The following is a 20538-nucleotide window of genomic DNA, read 5'->3' as shown; positions in this document are numbered from 1 at the left end:
ATTACAGCGAGGAAGGGCTCCGAGACCGCGGACAGGGTAAAGTCTATCGGGGAACGAATGTTGGAAGGTGACAACGGGCGAGGATCTAGTGTATGGAGTGCACTAAGTTATGTCGAGATCATGCTACACCGTACTAGGTAGTTGCGGTAAGCAAGAAGCTTAATAAAGTAGGAAGGGGTTGGAGAAGACTGCACCTCGCCGCGCGGACTCGTACTTTGCTCTGTTTGTACTAATTACTAGTAATTACTAGTACTCTCCAACTAAGAACCCCTAATAAACCAAGCCTCTTCAAGATGGATGCAGCAAAGTACAGCGACAGAGTGGGAGACCAGCCAGACGACATCGCCATCGTGGGCTACGCTTTTAGACTGCCCCAGGATGTGAATGACGATTTCTCCTTCTGGGACGTGCTGCAGAAGCGACGCAATCTGAGAACGGACTGGCCGGCATCCCGCATCAACGCCGATGCATTCAAAGTGAGAACCCCCCCCCCCCCCAACGGGGTTCGCTTTTCATATCCCGGAGCCCCCAAAAAGTGCTAACATCGCGACTGCAGTTCCATGGCAAAGGCGGGCATTTTATCAATGAGGACTTGGCCGCTTTTGATGCTCCCTTCTTCTCGCTCACGGCCAAGGAGGCCGCGGCCATGGATCCGATGCAGCGCTGGACCCTGGAAACCTCATATCGGGCTTTTGAGAACGGTGAGGGTGAGCTTTGAATCATCACCAGAACTAGATCACTGATACTGGACCTTAGCTGGAATGCCGGCAGAGGCCCTCAGAGGCTCCCGCACTGCCGTGTTTTCGGCCTCGATGCTGGAGGACTACGCAAGGATGACGGCCATGGACCCGGACAACACGGAGAGAACAGCGGTGACGGGCAGCACTGTTGCGTGCGTCATTCCGAATCGTGTCAGCTGGTATTTCGACCTGCGCGGTCCCAGTATCCATGTGAACACGGCTTGCTCCAGCGCGCTGTCTGCAGTAGATATGGCTTGTAAGAATCTGCAAGCAGGAGATTCTTCGTGTGTAAGGCCCCCCCCCCCCCCCCCCCCGGTCTTCTGGCTTTTGTCTCTTCGCTGCATGCCCATGCTGAATGGTACTAATCAATCTTGGCCGAAGGCGCTCGTAACCGGGGCGAACCGCTCCTCGACCCCGGCGTATTCCAGGTCCTGTCGAACGGCGGCTTTCTGTCTCCGGACGGCGTATGCCATAGTTTTGACCACCACGCCAACGGGTACGCCAGGGGCGAGGGATTCGTTGCTTTGGTGCTCAAACCGGTGACCGCAGCCGTAAGAGACGGCGACGTGGTCCGCGCCGTCATCCGGGCTGTTGGCTCAAATCAAGACGGCAACACGCCCGTGCTCACGCAGCCTAGTGCCCAGGCTCAAGAGGACTTGATACGGCATGTCTACACGCGAGCCGCTCTGCCGTTTGATCAGACGCGCTACGTCGAAGCCCATGGTGAATAAAATGCCTCGTCTCCTGTCAACTGTTTGCTTTCGGTCCCTGGCTAATAGAGAGGAATCAACACAGGGACGGGAACTCGAGTCGGTGATCCCATCGAGGTCCGAGCCATTGGCCGGGTGTTCCGAGACTTCCGCTCAGCGGAAGAGCCCATGCTTGTGTGAGTCTTCAGCATTCATCCCCAATTTCCGTGCATGTTTCCCTGTTCTTCCCCAGCTAATAGCTCTGCAGCGGGTCCGTGAAAGCAAACGTCGGACATCTAGAAGGCGCCAGCGCCTTGGCCAGCATTGTGAAGGCCATTCGTAAGTGCCTCTTTACAAGCTATCTCTAAGCTCTAACAAGGTACCTCGGGCGACGGTAGGCTGACCTTTATCCCGTAGTGATTCTCGAAAAGGGAATCATCCCTGGGCAGCCGCTCCTCGAGAAGCTCAACCCAGACATTGACGCTGACATGCACCACATCATGGTATGTAATTACTTGATTCTTCCTTTTTATCTTCATGCATCCAGGCTTCGATGGGCTGACTGCATCACCACTACCAGGTCCCCTTGGAAGACACAGTGTGGCCAAGCCCGGGGCTTCGTCGGATATCGGTCAACTCGTTTGGTTTTGGAGGATCCAACTCCCACGCCATCCTGGACGACGCATTGCACTACATGCAGGAAAGGGGCCTCCATGGGAATCATTGCACTGTTTCCGATCCTCTCGTCTCCAACAACACAGATGTGAAGGCGCGCACTGTCAACGGAGTAAACGGAGAAGCCACCAGGTTACCGAAACTTCTGGTGTGGAGCGCCGCTGACGAGGGGGCACTCAACCGCATGATCCAGGCATACGAGTCCTATTACGAGGACAGGGTCGCTGGTGACCCCAGCCAGCTCGACAGACTGGCCTTCACCCTGGCAGCACGCCGGAGCCGCATGCTGTGGAGGGCCTTTTCCATTGTTAACGATGGCGCAGAGACGACGAGCCTGACACGGCCCAGCAAAGCCACCCGGAGTTCGGCTGAGGTCGGCCTGGCATGGGTCTTCACCGGACAGGGCGCACAGTACGCGCATATGGGTTATGATCTTTGCCGGTATTCCGTCTTCCGCCGGACGCTGGAGCAGGTCGACGGCATATATCGCGGCTTGGGCGCGGAATGGTCATTGTTCGGTAAGAGAAGAGACCCGAAGGAAACATTGCTTTACTTGACACTAGCAGTACCAGTAGTCGGCGTTGAGCTCCGAGACTGTGGACTAATAACTTGCGATGACAGACGAGCTGCGTAGCTCCGAGAACATTGATAAGCCTGAATACAGCCAACCGTTGACCACGGCGGTACAGGTGGCGCTTGTCGAGTTGCTGAGGAGCTTTGGCGTCAGCCCTAAGGCTGTCGTCGGTCACTCCTCCGGGGAAGTTGCGGCCGCGTGAGTACTAACTAGCCTTGAGCCCCTGAAACTCCTGTGTGCCATGTGTACCCTTGAGGTCATCGGCGTGTCTACGGGCGGAACTAGCTGACTGCTTTCCCACATCTACACAGCTATGCCATTGGCGCCTTATCTCTGCCATCGGCCTGCAAAGTTGCCTTCTTCCGCGGACTGCTGGCCGGAAAGTTGCGCGCCGCAAGCGCCTGTACCCCTCAGGCCATGATATCCGTAAACCTCTCAGAGGCCCAGGTTCCAGATTACCTCTCCAAGACCGAGTTGTCAACGGCAAATGCGCTGTCATCGGTATGCGTCGCCTGCGTCAACAGCCCGCTCAACTGTACCTTGTCGGGCCCGGAGGCAGCCATCGACGCGATCAAGGCGCAAGCCGACAGGGACGGCATCTTCGCACAAAAGCTTCGGACTGGGGTTGCTTACCACTCGCCATCCATGCTTGCCATTGCAGGCGAGTATCTGACATTGATGGGACATCTCGATGGGGCTGCGGCCCCGAAAGTCTCCGGTGGGATCATAATGATGTCCTCGGTCACTGGGAAGGAGGTCCGGCCGACCGAATTGGCCAAGCCACAGTACTGGGTCAGCAATATGGTGTCGACGGTCCGCTTCTCCGACGCAGTGCGCGCACTTCTCGACAAATTCGATTCAAGCATCACGGACTTAGTCGAGGTCGGCCCACACCCAGCACTGCGCCGCCCCGCACGAGACACGGTGGGCAAGGAGCAGCAGATCCGGTATGCCGGTGTCTTGGACCGGTCCCGTCCAGCAACCGAGACCATGCTGGAGCTCGTCGGCCAGCTCTTTTCCTTGGGGCACGCCGTGTCCATACCCTCAGTCAACCACGAGAAAGCCAAGTTGGCTCCCCGGCCCCTCGTCGACTGTCCCGCGTACCCATTCGACCATTCCCATCGCTACTGGGCCGAGTCGCGTCTTAGCCGGGACTTCAGGCTGCGAGGGACGGTTCAGGGCGAGATACTGGGAATGCGCGCGTCAGACTGGAACCCGTTGGCGCCAAGGTGGAGGAATTTCCTCAGCGTTGAGTCCTCGCCTTGGCTGGGACACCATAAAGTATGTGTAACAGAGGTGCACATGTGTGCATATGTGACTCGCCGTGCGATGTGCGTAGTACTAACGGACGGATTCTAATTAGATCAGCGACACGGTGCTTTACCCAGCTGCCGGCATGCTCATCATGGCCATCGAGGCGGTGCAGCAGCAGACGGCTCACGGTGACCGCACAGTGATGGGTTACCAGCTAGAACAGGCCAACTTCCTGAACCCGATCATTGTGCCGGAAGCGTGGGAGGACAGGATAGAGACGCAAGTGCAGCTGCAGCCGGCGAGGAAGAAGGAGAACAGCTTCGATGTCTCCATCTTCTCATACTCCTCCCGCGGCGGGCAGTGGTCCGAGTGCTTCCATGCCCGGATCACAGTGGAGTACCAAGGCGAAGGGGCCGAGGGAGAGCACAAACGTGTCGCCGATGAAGCCGCGCGGACCCGCCAGGCTGACGCCGAGAGACGTTGCAGGCTGCCCCTCGACCCGGAAGTCTTTTACCGTGACGCGTCGGAACACGGGCTGCAATACGGAGACTGGTTTCAGCTGCTCCGGGAGATCCGCTGGGACGGCCGGAAGACTGCCGTGGCGCAAGTCGACTTGTCGAGACAGAGATACCGGAGCGAGAGCCTGGTGCACCCGGCCCTGCTCGACACAGCCTTCCACGTGCTGCGCGCCAGTGCGGGCCAGCAGCCAGCCGCCAACGTCCCTGTTCGTCTGGAAAAGGCGTGGTTTTCGGCCACGGGCTGGCAGCATCCCGGCAATGGTGAACTTAGGTGGCTGGCCACTTCCAGTCGTGCGATCCGTGACACTGACAGGCCTAACCGCCTTGGTGAAGTTGGCACTCTCCAAGCCCTCGCAGCGGATGGGACCGTCCTATGCACCATCAAGACGGCCGTGACAGCGCCCGTCTCCAAGACTGCAGAAGGGGAGAAAGGAAACAAGGAGAAGAAGCTCCTGTACAGCATGGAATGGAAGCCACAGCTGAGCCTGCTCGAGCCGGAGCAGCTGGCACGCGTGTGTCACGCCCATTTCTCCGCGCGGGACGAGACGGCGATCGTGAGCAGCCACGCCAAGCTGTGTGCCGCTCTGGACCTCGCCGCCGTGCGCACTCTCAAGCACATGGACCGCTCGAAGATACCAAAGAACCACCTCCTCCGGCACGTCAATTGGATGGAACACCACGTGGCCACCCTGCCCGCGGCGCGGAGGCAAGAAGGGGAGACCATCAGCGACGCCGACCTGGAGACACGTCTGCGCGAGGTCGAGGAAGTGCTTCCTGCGTGGAAGCTGTACACGGCGTGTGCGCGGCAGCTGGGCAGCATCCTGGCCGGAGAGGCGGACCCGCTGCAGGTTGTTTTCGAGTCGGAGCTGGCCAACGTGTTCTACGCCAACCTGTTCCTGAACCTGTGCGCCGACGGGCGGCTTGCCGCATTCTTGGAACTCGCATCCCACGAGAACCCGGCCATGCGCATCCTCGAAGTCGGAGCCGGCACGGGCGGCATGACCGGCCACGTCCTGAACGCGCTGCAGGCCCGCGAAGCCCGCACGGGGGCGCCCAGCTTTGCCGAGTACAGGTACACGGACATCTCGCCCGTCTTCTTTGAGCGGGCCCGCAACCGCTGGCCGGATCTGCACCAACAGGGCCGCATGACCTTCCAGGCGCTCGATCTGGATCGGCCGGTCGACACTCAGGGCCTCGAGGCGGGTTCCTACGATATGATTATTGCCGCCAGCGTGCTGCATGCCACTCCGTACCTGGAGGCCACCCTGCGCAACGTGCGTACCGCGCTGAAGCCCGGCGGCCGTCTCGTGCTGGTCGAGGTCATCAACCCCGCCGATGTGGCCACCAACTTCATGGCCGGCCTGGTGCCCGGTTGGTGGGTTGCCCAGGAGGAATGGCGACCGCACTCTGCGGCGATCACCGAGCCCATGTGGGACAAGCTGCTCCGCGCCAACGGCTTCTCCGGGAATGACATGCTGCTGCGGGATTACGAGAGCGAAGAGTGCCACATCATGAGCGTCATTGTGTCCACGGCGCGGGAGCCGGCCAAGATGCAGAACGGTGTGTCAGAGTCAGAGTCTGATAAGCCCAAGCGCCGTGTTGTCCTCGTCGTGGATGAAACGCCGTCGGACCGGCAAATGCAGCTCGCGGGTCTCGTGGGCGGCCTGCTCGGCCCCGGCTCCGGGTGGCAGACGCCCACAGTTTGCCCATTCGCCCGCGACGAACTCTCTCGTGCACTCACGGGTCTAACAGAAGACGACGTCGTGATCTGTCTCGTCGAGGTCCACAACAGACCGCTGCTTGCCAATCTCTCGGAGCAAAGCTACGCGTGTCTGCAACAGCTCATCAAGGGCGCCCCGAGACTGCTATGGGCGACGGCACCGAGTGCGGCTGACGATCCGCTGGCGGCCCACTACGGTGCTGTGCAGGGCTTTCTGCGCTCCATCCGGGCCGAGCAGTCGAGCAGCCGGTTGGTGAGTGTGGCGATCGAGGACTGCAGCAATGACGCGACGTGTGCGGATTTGATTGCCCAGGCATTCCGGGCCGCATTCGAGCCCTCGCCACCGTTGGGCGTGGCATCTAAAGAAGTCGAGTATGTCGTGCGCGACGGTCTGCTGATGACGGGTCGGGCTGTCGAGAACGTGGCTGGGAACGAGGCCCTGCGATCCCTCTTACAGCCGCACACCCAGAAGGTTGCGTGGGCAGACGCCCCGGCATTGCAGCTCCCAATGCACACCTCTGGTAACGACGAGCTCCTGTCGTTTGTCCGGGATATCACACATGACCCCGAGGCGGAGATCGGCCCCGACGAGGTCGAGATGGAAGCTAAAGCGTGGAGTCTCAGTCAAGACAGCCTTGACAACGTAGTCGCAAACCGGATCTCGGACGACGACTCCCTCGGAACCGACGAGCGAATGCCGCGATCTGGCACCGGCTGCGCCGGCATCATCACGCGGGTGGGCCGCAACGTCGACAAGTCCCTCCTCCGGCCAGGCCAACGCGTCTGCATGCTGCTTCCACCGGGCGAAGGGATGCGCAAGTACACACGCGCCCACCACACGGCCGTTACCAAGCTGCCGCCTGCTGGCAACCTCTCGTTTGAAATCGGCGCAGCCTCCCTTGTCCCGGCCATGACCGCGTACCACGCCCTCATCGACGTCGCACGCCTGAGGCCGGGCATGACGGTGTTGATCCACCACGCAGCCGGCGCCACGGCACAGATGGCTGTGCGTATGGCAAGAGCCCACGGTGCCAGCCGCGTTCTTGCTACTGCGTCATCGCCCAAGGAGAAGCAGTTTGTGCTCGACACCTTGGGTCTCCCAGCCGAAGACATCTTTCTCGCCCGCCCGGCTGCGGCATTCGCATCTAGAGTGAGAGCCGCAACACAAGGAGCAGGTGTTGACGTCGTCTTCAATAACGCCTTCCTCGGCGATGACGCGCTGCTAGCTTCGTGCGAGTGCTTGGCACGGGGCGGCTGCTTCGTGGAGGCTGGCCGTGCCAACCTTGACTCGGGCACGGCACTGCCCATGTCGGTGTTCGCCAAGAATATCTCTCTTTCAGCTGCCCACTTGAGCGACTTGAGCCACGATGCTGTTGCTGGGCTCGCCGCGAGGGTCATGGAGCTTTTGGACCAGTGCAATGTCCAGCCGCCCCAGCAGCTCCGCGTGTTTGACGTGTCTCAGGCCAACGAGGCTGTCAAGCATGTCAAGACTACTGAGGCGCTGGGGGAGTGTGTCGTCATCCGCCCAAGAGATCAGGACATGGTTTCGGTGAGTCTTTTCCGTGTCTTGCTATTCTGCACAGGCATCAGTGCATTGTGAACACGCTACTAACCAGCTTAATCTTCGCTTTGACAATAGTACCACGAAAAGGAAGAGCGGAACTGGATGTTCGACCAGCGGGGGTCGTACCTCATCGCGGGAGGATCCGGCGGCCTGGGTCGGGCAATCGTCCGATGGATGGCGGACCGCGGAGCCAAGCACATCATCATAGCGTCCAGATCCGGGGCCACGTCGGAGGCTGCTCGCGACCTGCTGGCTGATCTCGGAGCTAGGGGTGTCAACGTGGTGGCAATGCAGTGCGACGTCTCCTCCGAATCAAGCCTCGCAGGCATGCTCGAGGAGTGCACTCGCCGCGGCATGCCGCCGATCAGGGGCTGCATCAACGCAGCCATGGTCCTCCAGGACGCCATCTTCCAGGACAGCATGACCTTCGCCCAGTGGGATCTCACCATGCGCAGCAAGGTGCAAAGTTCATACAACTTGCACCGCCTCCTGCCGCAAGACCTCGACTTCTTCGTCCTCCTCTCCTCCCTTGCCGGAGTGGTTGGGCAGATGGGCAGCGCCAACTACGCCGCCGGCTGCGCGTTCCAGGACGCACTCGCCCGGCATCGCCTCGCCCACGGCCAGCGCGGCCTCTCGCTAGACATCGGCTGGATGAAGAACATCGGCATCATCGCCGAGACGAGCGCATACCAACGCCAGCGCCAGCGGCTCGAAGACATGCAGCCTATCGACGCCGGCGAGCTCCTCGCAGTACTAACGCTAGCCCTGGACCCGGCCCTCCCGCTTCCGATGCCACTCCACGCCCAGCCGGGGCAGCTTCTTTTCGGGCTGCGGACACCGGCCGATCTGTTGGCTCAGGGGCGTGCGGTGCCTGCCCTGCTGGAACGCCCGCTGTTCGCCGCCTTTTCTCACCACTCGACTTCCGTTACGGCGGAGTCTTCCCCGTCTTCCGTCAATGCGAGTGCGCCCGGTGACAGCGTGCTCTTCCGCCAGGCGGCAGTCGGGTCGCGCGAGCGCTCGATGATTGTGCGGCGGGCCTTGGCCAGCAAGCTCGCCCGCGCCATGTTGATCGCACCCGAAGATGTAGAGCCGACCAAGCCGCTGTCAGCATACGGTGTCGACTCGCTTATGGCCGTCGAGCTGCGGAATTGGTTCGGAAAGGAGTTCGGTGCCAACGTGGCTGTCTTTGAAATTATGGGAGGAGTGCCCATAGCAAAGATTGCGGAGACGGTTGCTGCGAAGAGCACTTTGAAGTAGGATAGACTGTGTTAGATTAGGGACAGTGTTGAATTGGGATTGCGCGCAGACTGCTGGACTCTGAGTCGATGGGCCACAGCGACGCCGACCTCGGGAAGTGGACAGGAATAGATTTCCATCAAACATCCAACAGGGAAGCAGTGATTCAAGAGCGTTGACAAAGCAACGAGTGCACCGATTGAGCCCCGGGACAAAAGCTGAAAGGACGGTGATGGTGCTTGACCTTTGCTAGTTGGAATGGAAAGAACGATCCCTGATCCGGAAACTTGCACCCAAACCGCTCCGTCTTAGCGGGCATTCCCGACCGTTCCGAATTTAGAATCGTACTGTCAATCCTTCTTCAGCGGGTACTGAGTGTATCCGTACACGAACCATTCGTGCTTGGCGCTGCAAGTTGCAACTTCTGAAGGAACTTGGACTCGAAGGAAACAGAAAAGAATGTCACGAGGATGTGTCAGGTAAGAACTCTGGCGCAGTAGCTTGCAGAGATCGGGTCGGATCAAATAGTAACCAACCTCAGCTGTTACAATCGATTTCTACAAACGCAGTCACATGTTGTTTAAAACTGAGAAAAGAAACTGCGGCTGACCACCGAAACATCGGGCACAAAACCTTTCTCTTCCTATTGAGCTGCTGCCACTGCTAGATGCTCGTTCTACTACCTCCGCTACCACAATTCCAACAGCCGTCGTTGGCAACTCAGTTGGCGGCGTTGTTATTGCCCGCTGCATTGCCGTTGGCATTGCCGCCGCGGTTTAACCCGTTCCCGTTCCCATTCTCATTCCCGTTGCCATTCCTGCCGTTGCCATTATTCTGAGTCCTCCCGTTCGCGTTTCCGTTTCCGTTCCCGTTCCCGTTTCGGTTCCCGCCGCGGCCACGACCACCATTGTTCGTGCCCGTTGTCGGCACGGCTGTTGGTTGCGGCGGGCGCGCCTCCAAGGTCCGCGCTCGGCGTCTGTGTCGGGAAGTCGGCCAAAGCGCTCGAGCTCGTCAGGCCCAGGATAGCGTTGACCGCCGCGAGGTTCTGCTCCTGCTCGGTGCCGCCGGCGTCCTGCGCACGCTGTGGTGCTATTGGATCGACAACCACCTGGCCAAGGTCGAGGAGCGTGTCGCCGCGTGGCTGGCGCAGGCGAAGAACGCGGTGCAGCAGGGCACGAGCGGTTCGAGCAATGCCGCGCGCAACTTCCTACAGAACCACATGCAGGGCGCCGGCTTGGCAACCGTGACGCAGATGACGCTGCCCCATGCCCCGAACTTCCAGCAGATCCCGCTGCCGGGCAACCCAGGCAGCGATGTGACGACCTCGAGTCGGTAAATGATGTGGGGAAACAACAATCTCGGGCCCCTGGGCCTCTGACGAATGAACCGCTAAGCACCTAAAGTATCATAATATCATTATTGAAGATGGGTTAATTTCTGTGAGTGATCGTCAGAGTGGAAAGCGATGTAAATGATTCACAAGCTGTTGCTGTTGTGCTGGAGATGGAAGCTTTGGATTTTGGAACTTGTCACATTGATCTGTGCAATTGTTTTGGCATAACTAATTAGCGGAGCTCCTGGGGTGAAAGGAAACCCTGCAATTTGCAATTGCATCTTGACGGGTCTTCCATACGATCCGTATCCGTACTCCTGGGTTTCTGTTTGTTTGAGCTTTGGGGTGTAGTCTCGGTGATCAGCTCATTTCATCTTGTTCTTACCAATCGTGGTCAATACTTCAACACACCATTGTGATTGAATGCTCCCTCAATCCATTACAATACGCGATCGTACCGTGTAGTAGTGTACTGGAGACGGAGGACCGAACTGTCTCGGACGTGTATTATATTATATGTATGTACAGTCACATACAAAAAGTGATTAGCCACATCCGGATTAGCAGGTCTTTTACACACTACCCCACTATCTTCCAAGACATACAGCAATGGCAATACCAGGCATTTAAATATATAAAATAGGTCTCCTGATTCCTTGGAAAGTATAGAAAGAGCCTAGATACATAGGAAATTCAGTAGTATATAGCTCCTCCCTTATTACGAATACATTCCTTGCACCTATCCGTAAATGACAGGACTACCTTCTCCCAATCCTGGGGTGTCAATCTGTTCCACTCTTCGTGTAAGACCTCTTCTATATGCCTAAGGTTATGAATTCTATGGCGCCGCTAGCTAATCCGAATCTTCATAATACGCCAGAGGTTCTTAATAAGGTTCAAATCTAGGCTCTGAGCTAGCCACTCTAGAGTAACCATTCGTAATGTAGCCTTATGGTTCTGAGTAGCCTTTGAAGTATGGTAAGTAGCCCCATCTTCCTGCCAAACTGCCTAGCCTTGAGCTTTAAAGACTTCTTTGTAAAATGGGTAGGTATATTTGTTAAGGATAAGCCGGATATATTAGCCAGAGTTTATCCGAGTCCCCTTAGGTAAGATAACCAACTTAGACTTATTCTTCAAGGAAATAGCCCCCTAAACACTAAGCAAGGACCTCCCAGATTTAAAGCTCGGCTTTAGATTCTTGCTCTCGTATACTATACCAGTCTTTCTTCGTACCTAGGGAGGTATTGTATCAATGCCAAGCTTAAACGTAGCTTCGTCAGAGAAGCAAATATAAGCTACATCTTCTAGCTTTAAATGTTATATCCTACGTGCGAATTGGAGCCGGCTTTTCTTATAGGCTAGGGTCAGGTATAGCTTCTTACGTGGCCGGAAGGTATAATATTCGTTCTTTATAAGATATGCCTATATAGTATTAGGGTGAAGCTAGTAGCCGGATTTTAAGGGGGTGCTTATATAAGCTAGGGTTTCGAAGGGGTTCTAGATTATATGGCAAATAAGACGTCGTTCAGCCCTGGAATTAAGCTTCCTTGGCCGGCCGGTTCGTTTTCTAGGTTTAAAACCAGGTTCGGTAGCCTGTTGTTCGCGACGAAGGATAGCTATAATAGTAGACTTAGGGAGGCCGTTAACATCTCGAATCTTTGAGGCTAAATAACCTAACCGATAGAGCGTTTTGATGACTTCTACTATTGTAGTAGAATGCTCTCTATGGTTGGTTTTCGGTTTGTACCCTATATTGTATATTGTATAGAGGAAAAACTGGTTTTGTCGGTATAGGAGGTGGAGGAAGTATGTAAGTCAGGTCCTACCTTCTAAAAACGGCTAATCACTTTTTGGATGTGACTGTACCATCTACGTACTGCTGCTCCAGCCCTGCGCCGAAACGGTAGCACAAGGACCTACAAGTATGTCCCGTGTACAGCTTGAATCCTTGATGACAAACTGCTCGTTGCCTGTGGCGGCTTAAATTTCATCCCGCACCCTCTCCGATCCGATGTCATGTGCAAGTCGCCCTGTTGACATGGTATATTTGGGATCCTCACCAACGCCTCAACACCCATCCATAAGCCTTAAGTAATACGAGTTTCTCGCAATTCCACATACAAGATGGCAACATCATAGCGTGCCACCTTTACGCGCATCGTATGGGAATACGAGCAGTTCCGTGATCACCAGGGCAACTTAGGGACGCGCGCAAAGCAGCGGTTGTCTTCTCCGGCCCGGTAACAATCACCAGAAGAAGCGGAAGAAGCACGACGTCCCTACGTCTTTCGCTTCCAGCTGTACCTGGCACGCACCGACGCGGCTGTCGACGCCAGCCCCGACAATGCTGACCTGGCGCGCCTGTTGGACTACCTGAACCGCGAGATAATGGACGAACCTATACTGTGCGTCTGGGAAATCTACTCGCACAGCTCCTACGACCCCTCCAAGGTTCTTCAATGCGTCGAGCACCAGCGCCGTGAGATCGCCCATTGGAAGCTGCACGAACCCCGCTCGACAACAACAGCGGGGCTGCTCATTCCCAAGGTTGCGCGCTCGCCGCACGACGAGCGCCGCTACGGCTTCTTCATCTGGGCGACCCCGGGAACCTTGTAGTGCCTGGCTAGCGGTGATCTCTCCCCTCCGTTGATGTGGGTACACTGCCGAACGCAGTGATGAGCTTCCGGGAGCGTTGAAAGCAGTGTCTGCAGTGGGTGGCTTATACGAAGGAAAAGAGTGCCTTGTTGAAACTATCTACAAAGGAGACAAAACGACTGATATTTATAGACAAAGGGACTAGCCAATGCGTTGGTAACGACACCTCATACACTATGGCACGTATATAGCTAATACTCTTAGAAGCTCTATAGCTTCTAATACACCCCCTAGTTGAACACGGTAGTCGTTTAACTACGCTTTATAGTAATACTGTTCCTAGTGTTATATCCTTTGTCGCTCTTACCTTGATAGCTCCTTTAGGGGGCCTACCTTCTATATTCGGAAGTCTAAAAGAGTCAAGTATAGTAGAGCGATTCCTTTGAAGCTATAGTTTAAATATAGCTATTGTAACTATAGTAGCGATAGTATTACTAGTTTTAATTATAATAATAATAAGATAATACTTCTTATACTTAAATTAATAGATAACTTATCGGATATGCCTATTACAAATACTATAATAGCTAGTAGGTCGACTCCTGCTCCCGTAACGCCTTAAAAGTGTAAGCGTGCTAAAGCTTCTATACTATGAGTGTTCCTTTGTTCTATCGTTGATTTCGTAGTGTTTTAGCGATCCTAGCGGATCTGGCGTTTTCAAGCGAATTCGTGTAGTTTGGTTCCTTTTGATTGATTTGATAGCGACTTTGTTACAGTTTCTAGCGCTCTACTAGTCGTGTTAAGATCATTTAGGCTAACTAAATATAGTAATATTAAAGCTGGTGAGCTTCGTAAGGTGCCCTATAGAATGTATATATAGTTGGCTCTAATAGGACGTTCTTTTGGCGAATATCACGATTATTCTGGTGCTAGCTCCTACTATTACTATTATACCTATGGTTACTATAAGTGTAAGGATATATACGTTAATTGCCTATATGTCTAATAGCTCTTATAATACTTATACTAATTAAAATAGTCCTACTTCTTATATTAAATTAGTAAAGGATTTGATAAAGGCTTTACTAGATAGTGTTAAGGCTTCTATAAGTCCCTAGATCCTGCCCTCTACCCCTAATGTATAGGTAAGATAGAAGTGCTAATAGTTATATATAGGATCTTAAGAAGTTATATATAGTTCTCTAGAATAACCTTAAATATGCTAGTGTTTCCTCCGAGCAAGTTAAGGATAATATAGAGGAGTACGAGCTTAATAAGGCTAAACTCGCGCGTTTTACAAAGATCGTCTGCTCTATATATGACATTTTCTACTAGTTAAGTAAAATCAAGGAGGGTTATAAGGCTTATATTAGCATTTCTAATAATACGTTAGGCGCTATGCCGTTGCCTGGTAAGGATAAAGGCAAGGGTAAAGCTATTAATCCTAGTGATAGCTAATAGTAGAAGGTTGCTTAGATATATTTAGGAGTATTAGGCGGAGTACTAGATAGTGTCTCGGGTACTTATATATATACCTTGGTTTATTTTCTCGAATTTAACTTATTTGCTACCCCCTAGTTATATAAGCCTATAACTAATATCCTAAAGATTAAGGAGTACTCTCTAGCGCTTAAAAGCTTATTAGCTAAGTCATTTTATAAGCCTATCTACTAGTATCTAATTAATTAGTAGATATATAGCTTTAAATGTTCCTTTTACCGCTTCCTAGTATAACTATATATTATAGATATCTATATACTATAACTAAGTATTAATACGTTTGTTCTTAGCTATTACTAGTCTAATCGTTTACTAATTATTATAATAGATGTTCTAGGATTCTCTAAGCTTAAGATCGATATCTATAAATAGCCTTTTAAGCACTGTAACTTCTCTTATTATAAGGGAGAGCATTAGAAGTTCTACTTTAGTGCTTAACATTATAATAGTATCCTAGTATAACGCCTTCTATATAATATTATTATTATTACTATTATTATTAGTCTTATACCGTTATGCTAATAAGCATACTAGAGCCTCTCTAGTTATATACAAAGGAAACCGTACCTAATAGGCTAGATAAAAACCTCTATCCTGCCTTTAATACCTAATCTAGAAAACTAGTACACTATAGAGAAAAGGAGAAGTGGCTAGAATAGCCCTATAGAGGCCTTCCCTCCTAGTCTAGCCTCCTTACAAGGCGGTATTCTAGGAGCCTCCCTAGGTCTATTAGCCACTATAGAACCCTCCTTGCCAAACGATAGTTACAGGTCTCTATACCCTATAAAACGAGGTCTAGGTCCCTTTATAACCATATTTCCTAGGATTCCCACGTTTGGCTTCTTAGTAGGTTCGGGTACTAGATAACCAGATGCTCTATAGTCTCCCTCCCTTGGCTATAGGCATAGTAGGGTATATTAACCCCTAGGACTTAAACCTTAAAAAGGAAGTCACAGAGGCTAATAGCCCCTATATAGGCCTATACTAGTAGGGAGCTCTAGGCCTTCGTTAGGCCCTGGTGCCTTTATAGGCCTTCCCCTATAAAAACTAGGCACAGGGGGTCCTTGTCTAATACACACTATATCCTCCTACTAGCTTAGTCAGCCTTCTAACGGTCGCTCTAACTAGCTACTATAGCTAGTTCTATAGCCCATAGTCTACTTTATAAGGTCTATAGGGGGGGTTAACCCCCTCTATAGCCCTTCTAGACCTACTACTAGACTATCGACCTTACTACCTCTAGGGCTATAGGCTTCGGCTCCTAGCCCCTTGCCCTGGTCCTTCTCTTCTAGAACCTCTAGCTAAGCCTATTATAGGCCTATTAGATAAGAGCCCTTATAGGGACCCGGGAGGCCCTTAGGCCTACCCTAGTCTATAGGAGTAGCTAGTCGAGTTTAGCTTCGAAGTTAGCTAGCCTCTTGTTAAGATAAAGGTCGAGGGGTAGTACCTAGGCCTCCGTTTCAAGGCAGCAGATAGGGGTAGCCTTATAGGCCCTAGTAACTACCCGAAGGGCTCTATACTAGGCCTTCGATAGTTCCCTAGCAGGGCCTTCTAGCTTACCCCCTAGCTTGGTAGGCTTATAGAAGTTCGAGGCCCTATAAGTTAGGGCGTTATAGATATACTTAGTATAGACCTTATAGGCCTATAGTAGGCTAGGGCCCTAGGTCTTCGTAATAAGCCTAGTTAGGGCAAACTCCTAGGTTTCTAGCTTCTTAGCTACCTTTATATAGTAGGGGCCTTATTATAGCCTCTAGTCTAGCTAGACCTCTAGGAATCTAGCTAACTTTGAAAGGGCTATAGTGGTAGTACCCCCTCTAGGTTATAGGAGCTCTAGCGGTCACGACTATTATTTCTAGCCCCTGTTAAAGTAGATAAGTTCGTACTTTTCCGGGGCAAAGGCTATATCCTAGGTCCTTACCTACTATAGGTAGGCCTTCTAAGCCCTCTATAGCTAACTATTATAGGCCTCCTTGGCCCTCCTAAAGGCTAGAAGGTTAGTATTATTAGCAAAGCCTACCAAACTAACCATAGGGCTAGCCTAGTGAATAGCCTAGTAGAGGGAGGCTATATAGAGGATAAATAATATAGGGGAGAGGGGTAATCCCTAGGGGACCCTGGCCCTTACTACTATATCCTCTATTTCCTAGCTATCGAAGTAAAGGATAGCTACCCTATCCTATAGCTACTCCTTAACCTAGACCACTAACTACTTTGGGAAGCCCTAGCTCTATAGGGTAGCTAGTAGCTAGGTATAGTTAATAGTATCGAAAGCCCCTAAGATATTAAACTATAGGAGGGAGGTAGCTACCTTATACCTCTAAGCCTCCTAAACCTAGGCCGTAACAAGCCGAATGGCTAGTTTAATAGACCTATATTCCTGGTTACCTATCTACTCGACTAGGAGAAGCCTATAGGCCTCTATAATAGCTATTACCTTCTAGGTAACTATAGCCTCTAGTACCTTACCTACTATTAGTAGGAGCGCTATAGGCTTATAGCTACCTAGGGTAAAGTAGGCCTATAGGGGTTTGCTAGGCTTATAGAGGACTACTATCTTAGCCCTTTTAAACTAGGCTAGGAAATAGCTAAGCTATAAGCTCTCTAAGGCTAATATAGCTAATATCTGGTAGAGCGGCTGCCTATAGGCCTTTAGTAGACCTATAAGGAGTAGGTCCTCCCCTAGGGCCTTCTATAGGGCCGCCCTAGCTAGTACTACTCTGACTTTGCCTACTATAACCTCCTAGCTCATTTCGAACTTCGGCTCTTAGTAGTCATTTAGATCTAGGTTATTAATATCTAATAGGTCTGCTTCTAGGTTTAGAAAGAACTTATTAGCTAGAGCCCTAGCCTTCTATTAGTAGGTTATAAGCCCTCCTTCGAAGGTTAGGAGCTTTAGAGGGTCGACCGGTAGGTAGCTTTATAGCCTTACCTACCACTCTAGCCTCTATAGTAGGTCTAGCTAGTTAGTTACCTCCTATAGTATAGCTCTCTAGCTTTTAGTCTTCGTAGCTATAATAATCTTAGCCTAGTCCTATAGGGCCTGCCGAAGTACCTCCTATATATAGGGGTTCGGGGTACTTCTATAGGCCCTCTCTACCTCCTTAGCCCTCTTCTAGGCCTCCTAAACCTCCTTTATCTACTATCGAGCCCGTTTACTACTTATACTAGCCTTCCTTACTAGAGCCGAGACCGTAGCTATTTCCTTAAAGGCCTCTATAAGCCTATTAAAGGCCTATAGAAGCTCCTCTAGGCCCTAGAAGATAGGCCTAGCCAGGGCTAATGCCTACCTACTAAGCCGGAGCAGGAGGTAGGCTACCTCGGCCTACACGATCTCCTTGTCTAGGCTCTTCTAGTCCTACCCTTTATTAGCTAGTACGGGCCTATTAGTCCCCTAGAGGGAGATATTTAGGGCCTATAGGTAATAATCAGATTTCCTACGTTCTATAATATCCCTATAGGTTACCTCTAGCCTAGCCAAGGCCTAGAGTAGGTCTATCGTAAAAGGCTAGCTATATTAGTCCCCTTAGGGGGCCCTAGTAACCTGGCTATATAGCGTTTATAGGTCAAGGTCCTATTAGTCTATAAGGCTAAGGAGGTCCCTAGCCCCTAGGCTAAGCCTATTAAATAGGTCCTAGACTAGGTAGTAGAGGTTAAAGTTACCTATAAGAACTAGGGGGTAGGTTAGCTAGGGTAGGGCTAATAGGTCCTATAAGAGGGCCTGTTTACCCTTATTATTATAGACTAACTAGAGTTTAAACCCCCTCTTCCCTAGGGTTAGAAAGGTTACCCTATACTAGTTCTCCTCTACCAAATAGTCCTATTAGCTAACTAGGAACCGTTTAACCATTAGAATAGCTATCTTACCCTTAGGCTTATAGACTAGGCAGTATTTCGAAGCCTAGGGGTAGTATATTAACCCTATAAACTAGTTAATCTATAGTTCCTAGATAGCTAGTAGGTCGTATTTAGCCTCCTCTAATAGGACCTTAAGGGCCTATTTATTACCTTAGGTATTCTACTAAAGGACCTTAATTTATATTCGAGGTAGCTAGAGCAAAGGACAAAGGTATAGTAGTAATAGGCTCTATAGCCATTGCCCCCTTAACCGGTTATAAGAGGGAGGGGGCTCTAGGCTATAAAAAGGAGATATAGGTCTGTTAGGTATCAAACAAGGTACTCTTAGCTGCCTATTAGGCTAGGGTAGGCCTCCTATAGGGGCGTTTAACCCTAGTTTAATAATGGTTATCGTCTTCTAACTAGCTACTAAACTCGAAGGTAACCTTCTAATATAGTTACTCCGGTGGTTAGAAGGTCTAGGGTCTATATTAGTAGGCCTCCCTAGCCCTCTCCTAGGCTTTAACTTTCTTTAGGCAGCCCCTATACTAGGTAGTATAAGGGCCCCTATAGGCTATATACCTATAAGGCAGTTAGCTAGAGTAGGTAAGGCACTAGGCCTCCCTAGTCTTCCCTCCCTCTCCGTAGGCCTTTACGCTATAATAGCTATAATAGGCCGGCCGCTAGTAGTACCATTAGGTATAGCCAAAGCTCTAATACTTATAATACTACCTTAGCTCTAGAGCATCGTAATAGGGTTTATAGTCTAGTACCTAGGCATCCTAGACCATACCCTCGTTATAGGCCTTCTAGGCCTCTTCGAGGTCCTATAAGCCTAGGAGTACCATGGCCTACTTCCTTTATAGGCTCTTTAGTAGCTAGAACTTGACTATTTCGATCGAGTATAGGCCTATAGCCCCCTTAAAGTCTTATTTACTAACCCCCTATAGCTCCTCCTTCTAGACTCCTTTAGCTAGGACTATATAGGCCCTACTAACCTCCCTAGCCTCCTCTCTAAAGGCTATAGCCACCTATCGCTTATTAGCCAAATACTAATCCCTAGTAGCCTTATCCTTAAAGACTACTACTATATCTCTACTTAGGAGCTTCCTAGCTACGATAGCTCCCTAGTAGCTAGAAGCCCTATTAATTGCTTAGACTATCTCGGCCGGGGTTTAGGCTTTAAGGTCCTCCTATAGGCTCGTGTTCTATATTATAACCTCCTATAAGGCCTATAATAGTACTGCCTTAGCCGACGATAGGCCTTCTTAAGGGCCTATTACCCCCTATTATAGCCCTATAGCTACCTATACCTAGGTAGGGCAGGGGGGTAGCCTTAAAGGCTTCTTTAAGCCCCTTTTTAACTTCCTTAGCTACAAGTTCCTATAGGTTCGGAACTAGGCCTATAATAGTAGTTATAAGGCTCTATAAGAGCCTATCGGCGAGGTCCTATGCCTTACCCTATTTAGGGCTTAGTATAAGGTTAACTAGTTACGTAACAAAACCCCTTAGCTCCTTGATATCCGGGGTAGGGCAGGCCTATAGTAGGCCCCCCTTTGATTAGCTCGAAGCTATAGGCCTCCCTACTTAGTGGCTTAGTAGTAGGCTTTAAATCGACGTTACGTTCGGGGGCGCTAGGTAGTCTATACGGTGAAAATTTTTGATAATTGTACGAGATACGGTCGGATTGCGGTCGGGTCTGGTTCCTACGCCTGTAATGCCTGTTGCACACCCGCAACGGCTCGCGTACGGTTGAAAGTGGTACCGTTGGATAGCGTTTTTCGAGAGCTTTCTAGCGATGGTGGTTTTATGTGTTTTGGTAGGGTATTCGTAAAGATCCGGGTGTTTCCCTAGGCCTTAGGGTAGGTTTGGTAAGCCTGCCTTCTATATAATAGGACTGCCAAATAGGAAGAAGATATATCCCTATAATAAATACTATGTATCTAGATTATCTATATATAAAGCGTCTCTAGCGATTATAAGCGTTAGACTATCTAGCGCTTACTTGCCTCTATATTAGATTAATAGGTAAGAGCTCCTAAATAGATATCTTACTACTTACTATACCTCTAATAAGTAGTCTAGTCCTAGGTTAGTTAGGTATTAGGATAGTATTAAATAGGCATATACAATGTCTAGATATAATATAACTATATAGTATAGGATTAATCTGACAAGCTCCTAATACTCTTTAATCTACGTACTAGTAGCGCTCCCTTCGAACTTCTTTAGTTCTTTATAGCTTAAGGGAGTTAGTTTGTACACGCTAGGCACGTCTAGTCTATATCTTCTCGCTACCTTTCTGA

The 20538-nt window shown here is 51.3% G+C and overlaps 1 protein-coding gene across 1 annotated transcript; it reads left to right on the top strand.

Annotated features, from left to right (window-relative positions):
* Positions 1-293: 293 nt before the first annotated feature.
* P884DRAFT_314765 (polyketide synthase) lies at positions 294-9310 on the top strand (the record flags this gene model as incomplete). Its single annotated transcript, XM_069445249.1, has 12 exons — positions 294-476; positions 557-701; positions 757-1026; positions 1122-1463; positions 1536-1626; positions 1698-1768; positions 1847-1932; positions 2010-2622; positions 2726-2876; positions 2990-3959; positions 4042-7719; positions 7810-9310. The coding sequence occupies 12 exons, from the start codon at positions 294-296 to the stop codon at positions 8989-8991; spliced, it is 7782 nt and encodes a 2593-aa protein (XP_069294613.1). The 3' UTR covers positions 8992-9310.
* Positions 9311-20538: the final 11228 nt, after the last annotated feature.

This window comes from Thermothelomyces heterothallicus (assembly GCF_042370625.1).
Source record: "Thermothelomyces heterothallicus CBS 202.75 unplaced genomic scaffold P884_scaffold_27, whole genome shotgun sequence".
Lineage (NCBI taxonomy): Eukaryota > Fungi > Ascomycota > Sordariomycetes > Sordariales > Chaetomiaceae > Thermothelomyces > Thermothelomyces heterothallicus.
Note: the sequence above shows the minus strand (reverse complement) of the source record. Positions and strands in the feature narration are given on the sequence as shown.